The sequence below is a fragment of the Myxine glutinosa genome, chromosome 13 (genome assembly GCF_964187855.1).
Source record: "Myxine glutinosa chromosome 13, kmMyxGlut1.1, whole genome shotgun sequence".
In the NCBI taxonomy this organism is placed as follows: Eukaryota; Metazoa; Chordata; class Myxini; order Myxiniformes; family Myxinidae; genus Myxine; species Myxine glutinosa.
Genome location: NC_136273.1, coordinates 81,517,032 through 81,539,218, shown reverse-complemented (window position 1 = coordinate 81,539,218; position 22,187 = coordinate 81,517,032). Strand labels below are relative to the sequence as shown.

The 22,187-nt window shown below is 44.6% G+C and overlaps 1 protein-coding gene across 13 annotated transcripts in view; it reads right to left on the bottom strand.

The window, feature by feature from the left end:
* LOC137439047 (protein phosphatase EYA1) overlaps positions 1-22,187 on the bottom strand; it is a 267,871-nt gene that overhangs the window by 9,819 nt on the left and 235,865 nt on the right. For all 13 annotated transcript variants that reach the window (XM_078767698.1, XM_068134674.2, XM_068134677.2 and 10 more), the window contains 2 exons: positions 18,053-18,142; positions 9,013-9,071 (listed from right to left, as the gene is read on the bottom strand). In XM_078767698.1, the coding sequence (XP_078623824.1) occupies positions 9,013-9,071; positions 18,053-18,142 (149 nt within the window). The remainder of the gene's footprint in view (positions 1-9,012; positions 9,072-18,052; positions 18,143-22,187) is intronic.

Here is a 22,187-nt window from a genome sequence, read left to right as displayed (position 1 = left end):
ACGGTGTAGGTGGAGGTTGAGTGTGTGGTGGTTCTTTCAGCCCCGAATGGGGTTGTAACTGGGAGTGGAAGAGAAATGAAGGTGTTTATGGTTGTTGTTTTGAGCAGTGTACGGTACGAGGCTAGTTATAATCCAAACAAATGCTAAGAAATAACTATAATTATAATAAACAGTTCCATTACCCCGAAGGATCATTCCCACAACATGTACATACAAGTGGGGGCACCCGTGGGAATCCCACGGGCATGGACGTGTGTGACATTTGGACATATTGAGTTAGATGCTGCACCTGCACATTCAGTTTTATAAAATGGTTACTGGCAATTTATCAGATCCACAAATGGTGTAATCTACACAATTTATTTACTTCTGATAACATGTGAATGCATGTGCGTGTACATGGGAAATACAGTTTGAAATGTGTACATCTCATGTAAAGTGTGACTTCAAGAGCTAAAATCCTCTCCCTCCGCACCCCCCATCCCTCCCACATCACGCACACTGCACCAGGGAGTGGATCACCGACCAGCTAGTGGGTCAAACACGGGGTGGGGGGGGGGAGTGGGTCACACACACGGGGGGGGGGGAGTGTGTCATACACACGGTGGGGGGGAGGGGGGGGAAGTGGGTCACACACACATGGGGGGGGGGAGTGGGTCACACACACATGGGGGGGGGGGGGAGTGGGTCACGCACATGGGGGGGGGGGGGGGGAGTGGGTCACGCACATGGGGCAGAGTGAGTAACACATGGGGGAGAGTGAGTAACACATGGGGGAGAGTAGGGATCACTTTACTCCTCTCTCCTCATTCCTTTCCAACTCAGTCTCCACTCCCCCTCCCCCACCCAGGCTCCTCTCCCCCTCCCCCACCCAGGCTCCTCTCCTCCTCCCCCAGTCTCTTCTCCCCCCCCCCCCCGTCTCCTCTCCCCCTTCCCCAGTCTCTTCCCCCCCCCCCAGTCTCCTCCCCCCCCTCAGTCTCCTCTCCCCCTCCCCGTCTCCACTCCCCCCCACCCCAGTCTCCTCTCCACCTCCCCCGGTCTCTTCTCCCCCTCCCCCGGTCTCCTCTCCCCCTCCCCCGGTCTCCTCTCCCCATCCCCCAGTCTCCTCCCCCCCCCAGTCTCCTCCCCCCCTTCAGTCTCCTCTCCCCCTCCCCCAGTCTCCACTCCTCCTCACCCAGTCTTCTCTTCCCCTCCCCCAGTCTCCTCTCCCCCTCCCCCAGTCTCCTCTCCCCCTCCCTCAGTCTCCTCTCCCCCTCCCTCAGTCTCCTCTCCCTCCTCACTCCGGCAGCTGTTCCAATTGAGCAGGTACGGCAAATATTAGAGGTAATTTAACTTTTCTCTTGGAGCAACACAGTGTAAATCCGCCCCCTCGTCCTGTGCATTCATTTGTGAAATGTTTCACACAGAACAATACACGCATGGTGACGTCATCGGACTCGCACCGCAATGAAGAACTTCAACAATATTATCCAATACTTCATCAGGTTTCATTACAGCTGCTCTTGCATATGTTTGCTGAGCACACATTACCTTCCAATGTCTTTGTTGCTCAGCATCCCGTGCAAGTCTGTGTTAACGTTCATTGGCAGTCTCGTTCTGTTCCCTCATTATTTTATTCATTTTGGAGATGGCATTTACAAACGCGAGTGGCGACACGTAAAAAATGCTCCGCCCCTCTCCCCACGTGCAGAGTACCGAATTGCAACTTTTTATTTTGACTATGTCTAAATAATGAAACATTCCGACTTTATAAAGAATACAGCTCAAATGGAAAAGTCCCTGAGAAAAAAGTCTTAATGGGCGGTGTATAAGAACATTACATTACACCTTTCTGTCCCGCGAAAACCAAAGTTACTCTTTTCACTACAGCAAACAAAATTACATTTTTTAAATTAAAGATTTCAAATAAACTTCTTTAAAGTGTACGTGCACAAAGCTTATATAAGAACGAAAAAATATCTCAGTAATTTACCGTCTATTTTTTTTTTTTTGTACATATGTGAATTACATGTCCATGCACACGTGAAAGGGAGTTTCTTTAATGATCCTGGATGTGAACACGATTGATTCAGCCTTGACAACTCATGCAAAAACCCAAAAAAAACTTTGTTAAAGATTTCACGATGTTATTTCCTCTAGAAATGAAACGCATCTTCTTTGGGTGGTGTACAATCGCTCCGAACGAAACAGGCATTGACTGGTTTCCTTTGCTTGAGTTTTTTTTTTTTTTTTTTTTTTTTTTTTTTTTTTGTATACAATATCGAGGCTCGTGAAAGAGCGAACATTAATCACACAGAAAGACAAACCGACACATAAAACATATAACATAGGGAGCGGTAGACAAGATGGGGAGAGAGGGGGAAGGACACAAACACAACATTTGAGAGCAGGGACCGAGAGACATGGAGACATCGAGAGATCTGAGAGAGGGCGAGGGCTTTGGGGGAGAGGGGGGGGCGTGGGAAGGGGGCAGTGGGAGAGGTATAAAACATATGGACACTGCCAGGACTTCCAGGAAAGAAGTTGGAATTTCAAACAAGGTGGATCTGGGGTGAATTAGCGGGGGTAGAAAAGATCAAGGTTTTGGATGGGGGAAGATAAGAGATGGTGGTGAACAGCTGTTTTAAAGACCTGGAGGGAGGAGTGGGATTGAAGGGAGTGAGGGAGTTTGTTCCAGAGGCGGGAGAAAAGAGGAATGAAAGAGTGAAGGTGAGCGGAGAGCCGAGATTTCGGCAGTTTAACCATCAGAGGGTTGCTGGCAGATCTTGTGCGACCTGTAGGAATATTTGGGGGACAGAGCACAGAGAGAGCTGGGGGTGCAAGGCCGGAGAGGAGTCGGTAGAAGACAGAAAGACCACCTACCTGCCTGCGGTGAGTGAGTGAAAGGCCCTCAGAGATAGCTTCATCGCGGGAGATTCCAATAATTCTGAAAGCTTTGGTTTCAACAGCGTGAAGCCGAGCTAGGTGTGAGGCAGGAGCACCGGCCCATAGGGGAGAACAGTATTCCATTGAGCTGCGGATGAAAGCCTTGTATGTGGTGAGGAGCTCAGGTGTGCCGAGGAAGGACTTCGCACGACGGAGGATGCCCAGTCGGCGACTGGCTTTGGAGGCCAGCTTGGAAATGTGGTTTTCCCAAGAAAGATCATGGCAGATAGTGAGACCCAAAATCTTGAGCGACAGAACTTCTTGGAGAGGATTGTTGAGAAAGTAGATGGGAGGGTTGTCCAGTCGATCTTTTCGGAGAGACATAGTAAGAGTGTGAGATTTGTCAGGATTGAAAGACATGTTCCACTTGTTTGACCAGTCTGTGATTTTGTCCAGGTCTTCAGAGAGTGAGGAGGCAGCAGACTGCCGATCTGAGGGAAGAGGAATGGAGCGGCAGAGAGTGGAGTCATCAGCAAAGAGATAGAGAGGATTTTCGAGAGAGTCAGAGAGATCATTGATGAAGACCAGAAAAAGCACGGGGCCCAGAACACTGCCTTGTAATCAAAATGCATCTTTGTTTCTTCAAAAAGCAAGTTATGATCAAAGACGTGTTGATTCAGTCTTAAAATGCACATCAGTCACGGGTGACTTCATTTTTAAACTTGAATGTATCGAAAACGTTTTGCTTTACAAAGTAAAAATAGATTAAAAACAAACGTTATTAATAAATATTGTATTCCATAGTTCGTTTAAATTATACAGGCCTTCTCATTAAAAATGCATTTTGTTCCATAAACGTTAACTTTCATCGAATATTTCTCGTCTGTATTATTTGGGCGGTGTATGATAAACCGTGCCGATCTCGGCTATTTCCTGCCTGTACGTTAACTTTCAACAAATCTCCTTCCCGTTTTTTGCAACCTAGTTTAAAACCATGTTAACGACTGTGAAAAATGAAATGAGATATTGAATTAGAGTTGAATAAATCTCGTGAGAGAGAGCAAGACACCACGGGCCTAACAAAACAGGCCTCAACGCTATGCGAGGAAACAAAATAATGGATATTTGTTTTTGAAGCCCCTCCCAGACCTGGTGTCCTGGGCCACTCCCCCAGACAGAATCACCTACGCAGAATATTATATATATATATATATATATATATATATATATATATGTATATATATATATCTATATATATATATATATATATATATATATATATATATATGTATATATATATATCTATATATATAATCGTTAGATTAAATAAGACGCGGACGTAGCTTCAGGACGTCGATCTTTAATTGTCGACAAGCTTTCGACCAACAAATGGTCTTCTTCTGAGTCTACAAAAACATTGGGGTCATTGTCCTGCTGCAAGACCATGGCCTTCGATCCAGACCCAGCTTTCTGACACTGGGTTGAACATTTTGCTCCAAAATGCCTTGGTAATCTCCTGATTTAATGATGCCATACACACATTCAAGGCACCCAGTGCCAGAGACAGCACAGCACAGCAAGCCCAAAGCATCACTGAACCTCCTCCATGTTTGACTGTTGGGAAGGTATTCTTTTCTTTGAAGGCTTCATTTTGTTTTCTGTAAACATAGATGTGATGTGCTTTACCAAAAATCTCTAATTTGGTCTCATTTGTCCACATGACATTCTCCCAGAAGGATTTTGGCTTGTTTAAGTGTGTTTTGGAAAACTCTAGTCGGGCTTTCTCAGCAGTTCGGTCATCTTGGGTCTCCTACCATTGAACCCCCTTTGATTGAGTTGATGACAGATGGTGCGAGTTGAAACTGTCGTACCTTGTGTCTGAAGGTCAGCTTGAATCTGTTTTGCAGTTCATCTAGGTGCTTTCTCCACCATTCGAACAATCCTTCGCTGCAATCTTCGATCAAGTTTTCTCTTGTGGCCACGTCCAAGGAGGTTGGCTACATTGCCATGGGTTTAAACTTCCTGATAACATTGTGTGTGGTGGACACAGGAACATCAAGGTCCCTGGAGATGGACTTGTAGCCTTGAAATTGTCCATGCTTCGCTACAATCTTGTGTCTGACCCCTCAGACAATTCTCTGGTTTTGTTTCTTTTCTCCATGCTCATTGTAGTACACACAGTGACACAAAACAGCAGAATGACTCCTTTTCTCTATTCAAAGTGGTTGAATGAGTGATTTATATATTGCGGGCACCTGCAACTCACCATGGGTGAGTTTAGTTCCAAAGTAAAGGAGAATCACCTGCTTGAAATCTAATTATTTCTAACAACTTCTAAAAGGTGCCAATAATATTGTCCGGGCAATTTTAGAATTTCTCTGTGGAATAGCATAAGATTTAGTATTTTTTTCAGATTTTTTTGTTTTGTTGCACTGCAAACCAAAGAGTTACATCTGTGGAAACGAAAATATTTTTTATTTCAACAATTTTCTTGAAGAAATGGTGCATCATTTGAAAAAAGTGCAAGGGTGCCAACATTTTTGGCCATGACCGTGTGTGTATTTTTATATATATATATATATATGTATATATATATATATATATATATATATATATATATATATATATATATATATATATATATATATATATATATATATATATATAACTGTGAGAAATAGTAGAAACTCCACAGTACGAGCAGGGCGTCTCATTTGCATTGAATAAATAATCGGGAGATTGAATAAGACGCGGACGTAGCTTCAGGGCTTCGATCTTTAATTCGACAAGCTTTCGACCAACAAAGGTCTTCTTCTGAGTCGGCCCCAAGTTCAACGGAAGTCGGCCCCCAAGTTCAACGGAAGATATATATATATATATATATATATATATATATATATATATATATATATATATATATATATATATATATATATATGTATATATATATATATATATATATATATATATATATATATATATATATGTATATGTATATATATATATATATATATATATATATGTATATATATATATATATGTATATATATATATATATATATATATATATATATATATATATATATATATATATATATATATATATGTATATATATATATATATGTATATATATATATATATGTATATATATATATGTATATATATATATATATATATATATATATATATATATATATATATATATATATATATATATATATATATATATATTATATATATATAGTTGCGGTTTTGAGAACACACACAGGTAACATCATTAAAGGTTAAAGGTTGCACCCCATAGTTAGGCCACATGCAACACGTAGGTCACCTTAGAACGTTAGTTATTTCTTAGTATATGAGATAAGGCCATTTCCAATAGTTATCATCTGCGTTGTGTAAAACAAATAAGAGTAGGCCCCGTTCAGTTTGCAGCCTCCCTCCAATCGACTCCATTGCGCACTATCCAGTCTGCACCCCATTGCCCCTCGCATTAGGATGCTCGCAGGTTGTTACGCATTGGGCCGGCAGCGTTAGCTGCCAGTTGCTCGCTCAAACCAGCCAAATGTCACGAGGTAAGGCCCGAAAAGGGGGCGGAGCGCAAGGGTGGGTGTGTGGCCACATCAGGCAGCCATCAAGGGCGGAGCCGGTAAGACCCCAACAACCAATCAGGGCTGAGGCGACATCGCCTGACGGGGTGTGGCTAGAGATTCCAGAGGGTTCGCTGGGCGTAGCAATAAAACCCGTTGCGCGAGGCCCCCACCTCAGTTATGAGGAGGACGTTCGCTGAGTCAGATCCCCCAGGAAAGCGCTGAGCTCGAGTTATGAGAAGGGAGAGGCACTCGTCAAGTTTGTGTGAAGAGTATTGAGAAGAGAGCCCTCTGAAGGACTTTTGGGAGAGGCACTTTTGCTCTGAAGGACTTACGTAGTATTGAAGGACTGTGCGGAGAGGACTTTTGTGGAAGGCGCCAGTATTAGAGGACTTGCACGATTGCGTTTTCCCAAGAGGACTGAACGGCACTCGATATATGAGAAGGACTCGCGTGCATACGGCAGTGGCAAAGAACTGGGACTTGGCTTGGCTTTGGTGACATCATTGGGAAAGCATTGCTGGAGCGGCGCCTTGCAGAGGACTTGTGGGAGTGGCGATTTGTACCGAGCTATACTGGGAGCGCGTATAAGGCGCCGGTACAACTATTACGTACGCCAGTATAATTGCCAGCTTACCGATCCCCCCCAGTATAATTGTCCGATCCGCGCCACCGACACGCGGTGATCCTGCCTGCCGTCTACCATCACCATCTGCTTCGTGGTACGAGTCGGGGACCGGAGCGAGCTGTGGACGCCATCGGTGGACCCTCAACCCGACCATCTACAAACCCCGTGTGAGGGAGGCTGAGAGCGTGACTGAGTGTGAACGGGCCCGTGTCCAGGGGATAAGTATAAGACTGTATAAGGATGCCCTGTGTATCTGCTTTTTCCTCTTCACTGTATATTTCTGCTTCTTCTTCCTCTTCTTTGTACAAAGTGTATAATAAATTACCTGTTCTTCCTGTTTTCCTCTTAAATTCGACCGTCTTAGTGATTTCTCCATTGGGTAAGCGTGGCACGACCAGGAACCGCTCCAATCGGGTTAGTTCCCGTTAACGGCCCGAATCGCGGCTCGCTTTCGCTCGGCGTGTCCACTGAAACCGTGGTTCGGGTGGGGTTATTTCCTTGCTTCACGGCCGGTGTTAGTACTTAGGTAATAAGACTAATTCGGCTTACAACCCTATTTAACACCGACCGGAAGGAACGTGATAGCCCCGGATCGCATCGGCTAGTAAAAATACAAGGGGATTAATCCCCCCTTGGTAAGGGGAAGGCCGACGTTGGAGATCCACAACAATATATATATATGGAGAGAGACAGAGAGAGACAGAGACAGAGACAGAGACAGAGAGATTTGCAAGGATGCGACATCATATTCGTTTTACATTTGGCGAAATAAATTGTTGTTTTATCTTATCATGTGCACCCAGATGAAAATTACTTGTAGACAAGATGAGCCACAACAAGGTGACCAATGTGGAGGAAAGCCGAGCAAACAATAAGCAGTGTTTGTTCACAGTAAGCTGTACAACTAGTGCCTGAGTCAAGAGAGTAAAACAAAGGGATCAAATATAACAGGAGGCTTCTATTTACTGCCCGATCTGCATGCATTGGCACCGGGGTGGAGTTCAGGTGCTGTGCATTGGCCAGAACAGATTCAAGGCGTTTTCCGGCAGTTACTGGTCAACACGCAAGGTATTGAAACAAAAGAGTCGACAAAGTATTCAAATTGCATTAACCCATTAGTGATTGAATTTTTGTTAACTATGATAAGTACAATTTAACTTTAGCCACTTTTATCGAGTTTTAAGAAACTAATGTGACGTAGGACTATCAGCATTGAGGGTCAGTTCAAAGTAGCTTGAAGAGCTGAAGAGCAAAGCAAACTTTCTAAAGGCTCGTGCGTTTCATGGCACAACAACACGTCATGTAAAATCTAGCAAGGTCAACAAGCCAAACAGCTGCAGTCTTCCTGCAAATACCAGTTTCCACGGGCACTGACCACAACACAAGGTTTCATGAAATAACATTTGTTGTGAAGGACGGTGTGCGAAGTTCATACTGAGCTCCGGATAGTCGGCCATTTGTTGCGTTTTAGCTGTCAATTCAATATGGGCAGAGTTGAGTTTGCATGGGTCATTGCAAACGAAAATACAAGAAGTATACGACACACCACTAACAGAAACGGACGGCATCCATCAAACAATGGATATTGCCATTTTTGGTTTCATTTGACAACTTATCTGATTCTTGCATAGCAGTCTTGATAAAACTTGTGATGTCTCGAGTCGTGATTAAAACCATATGCTCAGGGGCACGGCTTTATTAGACATCAATGTGGTTTATCCCCAATAAATAAACATGTACTTTGTGAAAGATGACAGATATCGATAGGTAATAGAGCAAAAAAACACATCTTCCAGGTACATCTACATCTCAAAAGCATAGCCAAAGGCTGAGCAAATGAGCGTACATCAGTCACACATGTGTATAGTCCTTCCAGATCAGCAACTATTTCTGAAAACAATCCATAGACACAAAGCCATGAAGCTTACCTCAGATCTTGGCCATTGTCGTCCGATGACACATCATCAATGTGCACCTGATCACATTCCTAGAGAAGCACGTGCACGCAAACACAAACACACATAGGCATACAATGAGACTGGTACTGACATTCTACACAAGTGTACATTTTGAGCATTTCCAAAAAGGATGGAGAGATAAGTGGCTCTTAGAGCAAGAAAACTATTAATTTCATTTGGAGATGAAGATAAACAAATAATAAATAAAACCAAGCTCTCACACTCACTTTAGGGATAGACTATATATATATATATATATATATATGGGAGCGTATGCTGAATCAGCACGTCGCTGCGTCCTTGAACGACTCCTCAGCACCATCTCGACACACCACTGTGTGTGCTACAGAATGAGGTGTTTTTACGGCGGCCGGAGTGCAAATCCTGCCACCAACCTCCTTGAGAGAGGACCCAGTACCCTGGTACTAATTTCGCCGACCACGGAAGGATGACAGGCTGAGTCAACCCCACCTGGTATTAATTCAACTCTGATCTCTTAAACTCCTAAGGTAATCCTTCTATCCTCAAAATCGGATGAAGCATGATCGAAATGCTGACAGCATACACGTGTGGTACGTGTTGGCAGCGTGATGTGGTGCCCTGCCAAGGGGTGCAACCTTTTGAGTTTTGCCAAGCAGCCAGACCTGCTTTTCTGTCCTCACCTCCATCACGGGCCACCATATGTATATACTTCATTATACGGACATTTTTACAGGTGATAAAAGCCAAACGTCAAGCATTTTTTCTTCATGCTTAGCCGCTGTTTTCTCAGTGGGCGACCATTTTGTGTGGCTAATCATCTGGGTTTAACGCATCTCTATGCAATTACACCCAGATCACCCGAGTTCCAAAATTCTCCGAAGTCAAATATGGACAATATTAGCAAGACAAGAGATGGGATTAGCAATTTGTCTTCTGGTGATCGGTTTATGCTTACAAGTGAAACTTCATGTTATGATCTGACATTTGATATTGGAACACAATGTGATGAAAAAAATTGGATCATGATCATCACCAGCTCTTCCATTAAAGTATCGATTAGTAAATATTTAAACTTGCGCGTTTTTCATCGAATCATTTAAGATGCATGGTGACAAATTAAATTATATCTTCATAAGCAAGGTTTTCATGTCGTTATTTCCACGTTGTGGTTCAAAAACGAACTTAAAGCTGTGTTTGAAGGGGACACCAAAAGAGTACTGTAATCTTTTGCAGATCAGGTTTACCATGAGTTTTGAATGTTTGTGAAGGGAAGGAAAACATGGGATCAATGAAAACGCGTCAGATTCATAACCTGTTTATCAGTGCCCACCGGGGATTATATTTTAGGTTATGTCCGTCCGTCCGTCAAATAGCCACGACTCAAAAATGACAGCATGCATTTTTTAAATATTTGACACGAGCATGCAATTACATCTGGGCATCAGGTAATTACATCGTGCTGACCAGGAGGGGAGTGTCGTTGAAGCTGAAGGGAAAGGTGTATGCTGCATGTGTGAGAAGTGTTATGATTTATGGGAGCAAGACATGGGTAATGTTCGTAGAGCAGCAACGAAGGCTGGAAAGGGTGGAAATGTGAATGGTTCGATGGATGTGTGGAGTATCGTTGAGAGAGAGGAAGACAAATGATGAATTGCGAAAGATGATGGGAATAGAGCCTGTGATGGATGCTGTGAAGAGGAACAGGTTGAGATGGTTTGGTCATGTGTTGAGGAAGGATGAAAGTGACTGGTTGAGAAGTGATGGAAATGAATGTAGAAGGAGGTAGAGGCCGGAGAAGACCGAGAAAGACTTGGCTAAAGGTGGTGGAAGAAGAAATGTGGGCAAGGGGGTTAACAAGTGGATATGTAGAAAATAGGGCAAAATGGAGAAGATTGTCATGGGGACCGCAAGGCTAACCCTCGCTCTAGCAGGGAAAATGGCCTTAAAATGCCTGTTGTTGTTATAAGGTATGTCAATTTATTTTGGGATCAGGGCCAAAAGTCGTGGGACACATGTTTCTCGAAAAACCGACTTGATCTCTGAATTTTGGCAATTTATATATTTTATTTACTTGAGAGAATAGTACAGGATTGTAAATAATTTCGGGAACCATTATTTATTTATATACACTACAATCTTACTCCCAACACTTTACAATACACTTTACAATCTTACTCCCAACATAAAACCTTCTTCTTAACGACCACAATTATTCCCATGTTATGAGGTTGGCTTTTTTTTATTCTTTTTTTTATTGAACACAGAGTCGAGGCTCGTGAAAGAGCTAACATTTATCAAACAAACAAATCAAACAAACAAGCAAACAAAGTATATAAAAAGGGGAGCGGTCGACAAGATGGGGAGAGACGGGGAGGAAGCACACAAACACAACATTTGAGAGCAGGGACATCGGGAGAGGGCCTGGGGGGGGGGGGGGGGGGAGGGCAGGATAGGTACAAAACGCAAGGATACCAAGGACTTCCAGGAAAGAAGTCGGCACCTCAAAAAGTGGATTTGGGGTGAAATTAGCGGGGGTAGAAAAGATCAAGGTTTTGGATTGGGGAAGATAAGAGATGGTGGTGAACAGCCGTTTTAAAGACCTGGAGGGAGGAGTGGGATGGAAGAGAGTGAGGGAGTTTGTTCCAGAGGCGGGAGAAAAGAGGAATGAAGGAGTGAAGGTGAGCAGAGAGTCTTGATTTTGGCAGTTTAACCATAAGAGGGTTGCAGGCAGATCTTGTGCGACCTGTAGGAATATTTGGGGGACAGAGCCCAGAGAGAGCTGGGGGAGCAAGGCCGGAGAGGAGTCGGTAGAAGACGGAAAGACCACCAACCTGCCTGCGGTGAGTAAGTGAGAGGCCCTCGGAGATAGCGTCATCGCGGGAGATTCCAATGATTCGGAATGCTTTGGTTTCAACAGCGTGAAGACGAGCTAGGTGTGAGGCAGGAGCACCAGCCCAGAGGGGAGAGCAGTACTCCATTGAGCTCCAGATGAAAGCCTTGTATGTGGTGAGGAGCTCAGGTGTGCCAAGGAAGGACTTCGCACGACGGAGGATGCCCAGTCGGCGACTGGCCTTGGAGGCCAGCTTGGAAATGTGGTTTTCCCAGGAAAGATCATGGCAGATAGTGAGACTCAAAAGCTTGAGTGACAGAACTTCTTGGAGAGGATTATTCAGAAAGTAGATGGGAGGGTTGTCCATTCGGTCTTTTCGGAGAGACATCGTAAGAGTGTGAGATTTGTCAGGATTGAAACACATGTTCCACTTGTTTGCCCAGTCTGTGATTTTGTCCAGGTCTGCAGAGAGTGAGGAGGCTGCAGACTGCCGATCTGAGGGATGAGGAATGGAGCGGCAGAGAGTGGAGTCATCCGCAAAGAGATAGAGCAGATTTTCAAGAGAGTCAGAGAGATTATTGATGAAGACCAGAAAAAGCACAGGGCCCAGAATACTGCCTTGGGGAACTCCAGCCTGAACAGGAAGAGGAGATGAGAGAAACCCATTCAGGGCCACACACTGACTACGACTAGAGAGGAAGTCCGCCAGCCATGCATGGAGATTTCCATGGATACCAAAGGAGGAGAGTTTGGTGAGCAGAGCGGGGTGCCAGACCGTATCGAAAGCACGTGATATGTCGAGGGAGACAGCTCCGATTTCCTGTTTGGCATTGAGGACCTCCATCCATTGTTGAGACAGCAGAAGCAGCATGTCCAGAGTAGAGTGACCTGGTCTGAAACCAAATTGATGATCAGAGATCAAGCCATTGGAGAAGAGGAAAGATATCATATCCGAAGCAATGATGGATTCCATGACTTTGCTGAAAATTGGGAGAAGGCTGATTGGTCTGTAGTCGCTAGGATCTGTTTTTGCACATTTTTTGTGCAAAGCGGTGATGTTGGCTGATTTCCAAGCAGAAGGCAGTTGACCTTGAGCAAAAGAGAGGGTGAAGAGAACAGAGAGAGGGAGTGAAAGAGCAGAAGAACAGGATTTTAGAACCCGTGGGCTGATGCCGTCAGGTCCAGTTGCAGAATCAGAGTCGAGGGTTGACAGAAACTTTTCCACCTTGTCAGGAGGAAAGGACATGGAGTCCAGGAGCAGCTGGGTACGACTGGGTACAGTGGATACAGAGAGGGATGGGTTTGGGACACAAGATTTAGAGGCAAACACAGAGTTGAGGCATTCAGCTTTTTCACGTGCGGAGTCAGCTGTGTAGCCGTTTGAGGTAAGGGAGGGGATGGAGGGGGAACAAACACCAGAAACAGATTTGACCAGATGCCACCAGGATTTTGAAGAGGGAGACAGATAAGAGAGTTCGGTCTTGAGAACGGAGAGATATTGTTTCCTGGCTCACCTGAGGGTGGACACACACTTGTTTCGGGCTTTGTGAAAGGAAATGAGATTTCCTTCCGTTGGATTTGCTTTCCAGGAGACGAAGGCAAGTTGTTTCTGGGCAACAGCCTCACCACAAGATTCCGTGTACCATGGACGGGAGGAAGGGTATGACAACTGAAGACGAGATGGGATAAATCTGTGCATGAGAGAGAGCAAATTACTTTGGAAGAATTCCCAGGATGAGTTGATGTCAGAGGTGGTAGAGATGGGAGACCAGTCCAGATGATTGATGGCTGCTTGAAGACCGTGCCAGTTGGCCTGAGTGAAATGCCAGACTCGTCGACGCTGAGCAGGCTCCCTGAGAATGGTCGGGGGAGATTTTGGCTCAAGTCTTTCACAAACCGGCTGGCAAGGCCTGACGTTCAACTGAAGTTGGACCTGAAATTTGTAATTTGTTCATGGTGCTGGTGATAGCTCGCCTAATCTTTGTGAATGACACCGTGGCATATTTAACGTCCACCAACTAATGCAGGCAGACGGGCCACCAATTTAACGTCCATCCAAAAGATAGCACACACATTGATGAATCACTGTGCCTGTGAAACACCTCATATACCAGCTTAAAGTTGGGTCGGGATTTGAACCGAGGCCAGACGGCTTATGGGTGAGAGCAACACACAACTTTGAATTATTTACAAACAATTTAACATTAAAAGTGGAAATATACTGTACAAATACATGAACTGAAGAACAATACCACGATAAAAGAAACATTATGACAAAACAAGAAAAAATGTTAAACAAGAAGGAGCAATCAGAGATTGCAGACCCTCGCCAGGACGTGTTGTTAGTGTTTTTAAGGCTTTTGTGTTAAAACAAATATGGCGGCCGAACCACGTGACCGATGACGTCATCATTGTTTTGTTTTTTCCTCCACCAATTTATCCCTAGATGATGCTCAAGAAATTTCATCTTGATCGGAAAAAAGTTTTGTATTTGTTGAATTATGACATAATGGAGGCACCTATGACATCATCATTACCATATTTTATTCCCCATGGAGAGTTCTTTACAATGAGCCATTTCTCAATTTTTTCTATGCAGCGCTTTCGGAGATATAGAGGTGCAAGGTTTTCGGTTTTGCCAAGATGGTCTCCGTACCACGTGATATATGACGTCATAATTATCATTTAAAAAATTAAGAGGTGGAGGTGCACCTGTGGTGAAAATTTCCTGTCAATTGGACCAACGGTTGCAGAGAAAAATCATATTTATTCTGTGCGGACAAACAAACAAACAAACAAACAGCCACACAGACAAACAAACGGACTCAAATGCAATACCCTCTCCTCAGGCGAGGGTAACAAGACAGAACATACAACAAGGCCTCATTGAGGTCTCGAGATGACAATAGTTCTGTGAATGAACGATTTATATTAAAGTAGATCTGTCTGCAGACTCTCACACTCGCCGACATACAGACCAATTACAATAGCCTCTCCCTTTCGGGCGAGGCTAATGACGAAGGACGGGAACGTATTTGCAGCTTTGAGCAATTAAGTGATGCAACAACGTGACGTTTACGCAATTTGTGAAATAATTACTATTCAAAGGACATTTGTATGAAACTTCACCAGTAACACTCTACTGTAACAGGAAGCAGGGGATATAGAAAGTCGTGAAAGTTCTGTAAGTTTTGTGGAGGTCGGCTAACTCATCGAAGATCTTTTCCCAGTCACCGTGCTCAAATAGGTTAGAGTAGGCCGAGCTATTCAACGAAGCATTATGGATGGCAAAAGGTCTGGTAGACGATGATGCAATGATAGACGAGCAGAAACGGCGAGTGGGGAAGCCATGGTGCACCGGGGTTCCTGGGCATAGCCTAACAGTTTTCTTCAACGGGCCGGCGTGCGCATTCTTTGTCAGCAGCGGCCTGATGGATTTTGCAGTCTCAGAGCCAGTCAGCTCGGCCTTGTAAATCAGGGGGGTGGGGGGTCCGTCGGGACGACCGGCACAGCGAGGCGGGCTCCACAGCTGTAATCAATTTCTCGTGGTGCCGGGCAGTGCGTGCGTGCGTCCTACGGCAGGAAAAGTACCGAGGTGCCCAAATCGCACGGTGTCTGCAGACACGACTCCTCGGCCGACCAAAGCCGGTTGGTTTTGGGATTTCATTTTAAATGCGTGTGGGGTGGAATCGCACTGGAGGAAGCAAATGAAGCTATAGCCGTCCGGCAGCAGATTCAGGTTCCACGGTCGCAGCCGTGAGTGACAAGCCAATAACAGAGGCTCCGCAGGACCCCTGTCAGAAGAAAAAAAACCTATTTAATATTACCCGGGAAGATGAGATTTCAACCTGGTTTGTCTAATAACGGTCGGGATTTCCAGCAATGTACAGAGCAACATCAAAAAGAAAGCAGGCCCTTTTGCTGGAGCTTTCACGAGGAGCTTTAGGTCCACATTCCAAAAATAATGATGCACCGACAGCCTCAAGTGCCACGCGCACAGTTGCGGTGGAGCATTACGACCACATCCACGTTATGTTTCACACCCCCTGGTGCCTCGGATAAACTGCGTTTATTGCACGAGGGCAGAAAATTTGGCTGCCTGTTTGGCAGAGTGAAAAATGGGGAACCGCCATCATCTAACACCCTGTCCCGCCGTTGCTCGGACATCTGCTTCGTAAAAGCAGCAGGCTAGAAAGCTCCCCGTGTTCTCGCAAATACAATATGAACTTGTGTCCGTTTCTGTTTGCCGGATAAAACTCGGTTTTGCGTAATGAAACAACATGCGGACGTGGCCGACTGCAGAGTTCCCCGAGAAGGTCTCTCAGGATGAGCGCGCGCACAAGAAAATGTAACGTCATCGTCAACATAAACACAGCTAGTACAACAATGGCCTGCACTGGTCTGTCTTATTTCCTGCACAGACTTCAACAGCCTGAATAGTAAACGAGAAACGAGTGAAAAGTTCCAGCGGGATTTAGTTCATGTTCACACTTTCGTTCACAGATGGATAACCTCAGTGGTGAAGTACCTTGCTCATTGAACTGCCTCTTCTTCATTTGCAATCTACTGTAAAATAGATTTTCCTGATTTACAAATGCACTGTTTTTACCTCCGTTGCCGAAGGTGGACCAAGGTTATATTTTCACCCCTGTTTGTCTGTCTGTCTGTGAGTTCGATATCTCCAAAAGTTATGGATGGATTCAGACGAAACTTGGTGGACAGGTTGGGTGTGTGACAAATTGATTCGATTTTGGTGAAGATCCGGATCTAGATACGAGAATTATACATATATTTTTTGATGTGATCCTTTACCATTGAGAGATGGGGCCAAAAACTAGTTACAGCACTATATTCTGCATCAAAAAGTTGTGGAAGGATTCGGGAAAACATGGAAGAGGTTTGGTGTGTGTGCGGCAACGACAAATTGATTCGATTTCGGTGAAGATCCAGATCCGCCAATTTTTTATTTTTCAAAGTGACTTCATAATCGAGAGATAGGACCAAAAACGATATAAACCACCTTTAAAGGCCATTTTTCCCCGCAAGCGGGGGTTGGCCTTTTTCGGGAACCGTGGTTGTTGTTGTTTTTCGGTTTCCCTTTTTGAAGCAATGTTTTACGGCCGGATGCCCTTCCTGACGCCAACCCTTTTTGCCGCCTTTAACGACAAACAGGGAATTACCAGTGAACTGGTCCTCAAACGATATATCACATACTATTTGAAAACGTTGTGGACGGGTTATGACAAAAATTGGTAGATGAATTGGGTAGGTGACAAGAACAAGCTGATTCGATTTTGATGAAGCTCCGGATTCAGATCCGGCCTATCAGTGGGATACAAAATGTTAACCGTTCAGCTGGTATGTGCTCTACCGAGTGCCATTCTTGTTTGAATTTTAGTTTACTTCAATCCAAGTGGCTGTGGTGCTGCATAAATGTACATTAAGTTGGCTGTCTTGACTCTGTTCGATCTTGAGGATACTGGAGTTCACAACCATAGACTATGAAAGGACTACTCCTTCCATCCCTAAAATGGTGACTGGCAAATGACCAGGATTCAGTTTCACCTACTGTTGGTTGCGTCATTAATGAGGTGACAATGCCACGAGCTGATTACTAGTATAAAATGGCACCTTGTGTGTCACCAAGAAGCATGTGCTTTTAATAAATTCAGTTTCATGGAGGAAGATATATATATATATATATATATGATCAAGGCACCTCCTAGCTTTAATGGTGAGCACCAGCCACGAATTATGTCTCACACGGTAAATACCGCATAACCCGCAAGGAACCAACAGCCTGTCTGCCACACAGACCATCGTTCCCACCAGTGCAAACCAAAACCAGGGGGTGCGGTGCGATCGGCGGGGATAATAATCAACGAACATAACAGCGTGACGAGCGCTATATATATATACACATGCACACGCAGACGCATCATCTGCAGGACAGGGAGATCGGGAGACGTCAGTGGACTTTGACATTAATTACATGGATATTAAGAAACTCAGGACTCGTCAACACAGTGTTTGGGTTTAGAACTTGAGATCTCAAAATCATGAGCTACGTGCTCATACAGAAAACACCAAGCATGACGAGCCTCGATGAATAATGTGCATTCTCCAGAGGGGTCACCATACAAAAATGCTTCCAAAGCTAATGATAATCAACCCACCGATTTCGAATTGACCACATACCTCAAGATCATTGAAGAAAAGGTGTGTGTCCGCCAAGTTGAAAATCATCTCTTCCATCCGCAGGCCTAATGACACCGACGTCGGTGGGTCCTGGAGTGGAAATCCAGAGCAATAAGGGGAAGAGGAAAAATGAAAGAAAAAGAGCATGAACCTAAGTCATTTGAAGTGTAAGATTTATGACGGGCAGAAATGATGCAGCAAACAGCATAACGTCATTAAACCCTGTTTGTTAAATCCAAACAAATCAAGAACAACATCCAGATCGTCAAGGAATTAGCAAATTATGACAATACTCAATGATGCATTGTCAATTTTAAAAAATGGAAACAATGTGCACCAAATTTTGAACATTTAAATTATTTCATTGACATAAGTGAGCATTAACTAAGTTATGAGGCATAACCCAATAAAATTCCCCCGAAATAAATAAATAATTCCATCAATTAGATCAAAACAGTGTTTGGAATGTCTATCCGCATAGGTAATCAAACTAACAATCATCCGTTTAATTGTCATACAAGACATGCTCATTAAAATGTCCCAAAAAAATTTGACTCACGTCCCGCAAAACAATGATGATGAACCTATTCATATCAATAACATGTGAAAGGAAGCTGGTGAATACTATCCCAATGTCATTAACACCGTCATAAATCATGTACAACATTCGGGTCTAAGTGTCAAGCACACGCCGTAGAGCAGACTCTCGCGAGGCTAACTTCCCCCGGCTTGTCAAGCGGAACGGGCTCGCCATAAAGTGTTTCGGACGCTTCCTGCCGATGAAACGACCACCCCGCGGGATCACATCCCCTGGCTCGCGAGAAGCTCGTCGAGGAGGAACGTCCTCCGGGAGGCCATCGTAAGCGAGCGCCTGTTATGTGTTCACACCGCGGATGCTATTTGATGGGCGATAAAGGACAGCATGCCATTCTTTGGTCCCTCCAGTCATAGAGTGTATCAGAATGAGCCGAAAAAAGAGGGAGACCACATCAACTAGAATGAGTGATAACAGCAATAAAGCTGAGAATGGCAGGAAGAAAGGAAGCGGTTCAGGGAGCCAACAGGAATGCTGCAAGTGAAAATAAATAAATAAATCCTATTCTCTAGCGTTATATTTCACTGACTTTTCAGAATAATTTGCTGTGCATCAAATTTAGTCTGGCATGAAATGTCATCACACCACAGGTAAGCGACTTGTAATCACGACTTGGAGGAAGACGTTGAGCAACTGTTGAGAAAACATGCAGGAAACCACCTGGTGAGCACCCTATGCATGTTTACACTCAAACTGAACAAGCTATTCCAAGAGACTCGAACATGGGCAGGCTGCAGACGCCACCTTCTGCGAAACTGCTTAGGAAGTTCTTTTTTTTTTTCTGCTAATACTGTGCCAAGGATACCAGTATGTGACAGTGGAATAATGCATAATAATGAATAATACATTCAGCAGAGCAATGCCACATTCCAGAACTAGACATTCATTCAATAAATTATGGCCATTGTGTCCCAATTCTGTGCAGTACCAAACTTTACAATTGTGGAGCCCCACTGGATTCGGTAACTTAAGATATTCTCAAAGAAATAAAATAAACTAAATTGATAGGGGATGGGTATTGGGGAGGATAATATGAAAAATGTTATTCCATAACCTGTCACAAGCTGCCAAACTGTTAAATCCATACTCATGAGTTTTGTTCGGAGAAGGAAATTGGGAAACAATAAAAGGAAGATTAAATGGAAATCCAGACACTGCAACAAGCCATCTGGTAAAATAATTCCTGGGTCAAATCTATTTTGACTTATGGGCACACATACCCCATAATCTTTTGTGATCCCTTAATCCCGACTCTTTCGCAAATAAAATAAAGCTTATCCACCACGAGACCCACTCAGAAAAGAGGGGTCGAAGGTAAGCGGGTGAGAAAGACATGGTACCATCAAAAAGGATCTTCTTCCATCCACCAAGCGGCAGCTGCCAAGAGCATTCATCGAGCAGAGTGGCCTGTCATTTCGCCAGGGAGAGAAATTCCCTGGCACAGCAATATGAAGAAAAGAACCAACTAATTTTAGGGTGCACATCGCGCACGCCTTTGGATCAGCCTTGGAAATCCCTGCACATCCCCTCAAGGGTTTACTGCAGAAGACGGCTCCTCAACTCATTTGCCCCGGAAGTCTATTTTGGACATTCTAAGAGTGCTGCATGGTTCTCTCTGCATTGAAAGTGGAGAGTTTGGTTTGCAGGTGGACTTCCATGTGGAATGACCTCAAACTCTAATTTCAAAACACACCTGGTCCCAAGTGTGCCTCACTGACTGGGTCTTCAGTCGAGGTCCTCAGTATCATCCCGTTTTGGCCCTTCAACATGGATATGGTCAAATAAGGTGGGGTCGATATGTGCAGAAACAAGTCAGGAGACGCCGATGGTTCACGAGCGAGCAGTATTCAATGACAAAGGACACGGACTATAACTGAAACAGGCCCGGACAGGCCAGGCCCGGAAATGTCAAAACGAAGGTTACTGACCTTGAAATGAGATAGAAAATAATGTATAATCAGTTATGAGGTTAGTTAGCTACACAATACCGAAAATTCGGTCAAAAATGAAATGAAAATAAATAAATAAATAAATAAATAAATAAAACCCCAAAAAAAAAAGATCGAGCTCCATGGGGCTAGAAACATGACATTCGCCTGACCAAATATCGAAACCCCTGTCAGATTCCACCAAACCCCTCAGAGAAGATGTAGCTTGAACTCGATTACCCCCTAAAAAGACATCTTTTTCGGGCATGGCTCCGCCCACAATGGGCGCAGTACGCCCACTCTCGGCAGGACACAACTGGATCATGATATCAACCTCCCACCCAAGTTTCATCAAGATCGGATGATATCATCGGGTAGTTATGCTGCGGACAGACAGACACAAAGACAGACGCACACACAAGACGAATATAGTGGTCACTTGATAACTCGTGAACCAATAGTCGTGGCCAAAAATATTGGCACCTTTGCACTTTTTTCAAATAACGCACAATTTTCTCCAAAAATAAGTTGAAATTGACAAAAGTATTTGGTCTCCACAATTTTTTATTTCACTGTTAATATTACAGAAGCATTGTTTTCGATTCAGAACTTAATATATCCTTTTAAATCAAAAAAGAAAAAGAAATGGCATTGACAAAATTATTGACACCCTCGACTTAATATTTGGTAGCATGGCCTTTGGACAAAATAACTGCAGTCAAGCGCTTCCTGTAGACCGATCCAACGGAGGGTTCAATGGACGGGCGCCCTCTATAGACGCCGCCATAGTTGGGAGGTGCCCGCTTCATTCGGCTTGCTCTCCAGCGTTCAGATTACATGCAGTTACCGGTCTCAGTTCACTTTGCCGAAAGAATATCGATACTAAATATATTTGTTTGTTAGATTCATCGGAGAAGATGGAATCGTGGACGATACGACCGGTCCACCGAGCTATACGACCGACGAGGAGCCGGTGTGGCGGCCCGCGCAGAGGTGGACTCTGAGGGAAGAATCCATGCGGGGCGGCAGTGATACACCCACCGTGACCTGGCCGTATGGAAGAATCGATGAAGCGATAAGGAGCCGGTGAGGCGGCCCGCGCAAAGGGACGGAGGCCCAGTCGGGTCTGCCAGACGAGTCGCGACCCAAGTGATCAAGGAACTTGGGGCTCGGCAGCGGCCACTTCGGGCCTAGCCATAGTTTCCAGAGGTGGCCGGCCCGGGCGGAGGTGGACTCTGAGGGAAGAAATCTATGTTTCGGCCTTCGGCGCCCGGCGATATCGCCGAAAACAGGGTTTGAATCGTGTGCCTTCAGGTGCCAGGTGTCCACGACCGCTCCACACGTATAGAGAAACACTTGAGAACGATTATCACAGACACTTTTCATGTACGATCGCGATGTTAGTTGTGCTGGCGCAGCCAGCTGGAGTTAAGTTTGGATCGGGACACCTCCCAGTAATGGTGGACGCAAGAGCGCCGCCTGTCGGCGAAGGGGGCACGATCGTCCTTATCGGATCGGTCTATAGCCATGAATGAGCTTCCTACACATTTCTACTGGCAGTTTGGCCCACTCTACTTGTGCAAAGTGCTCCAGTTCTCCCAGATTTGAATGG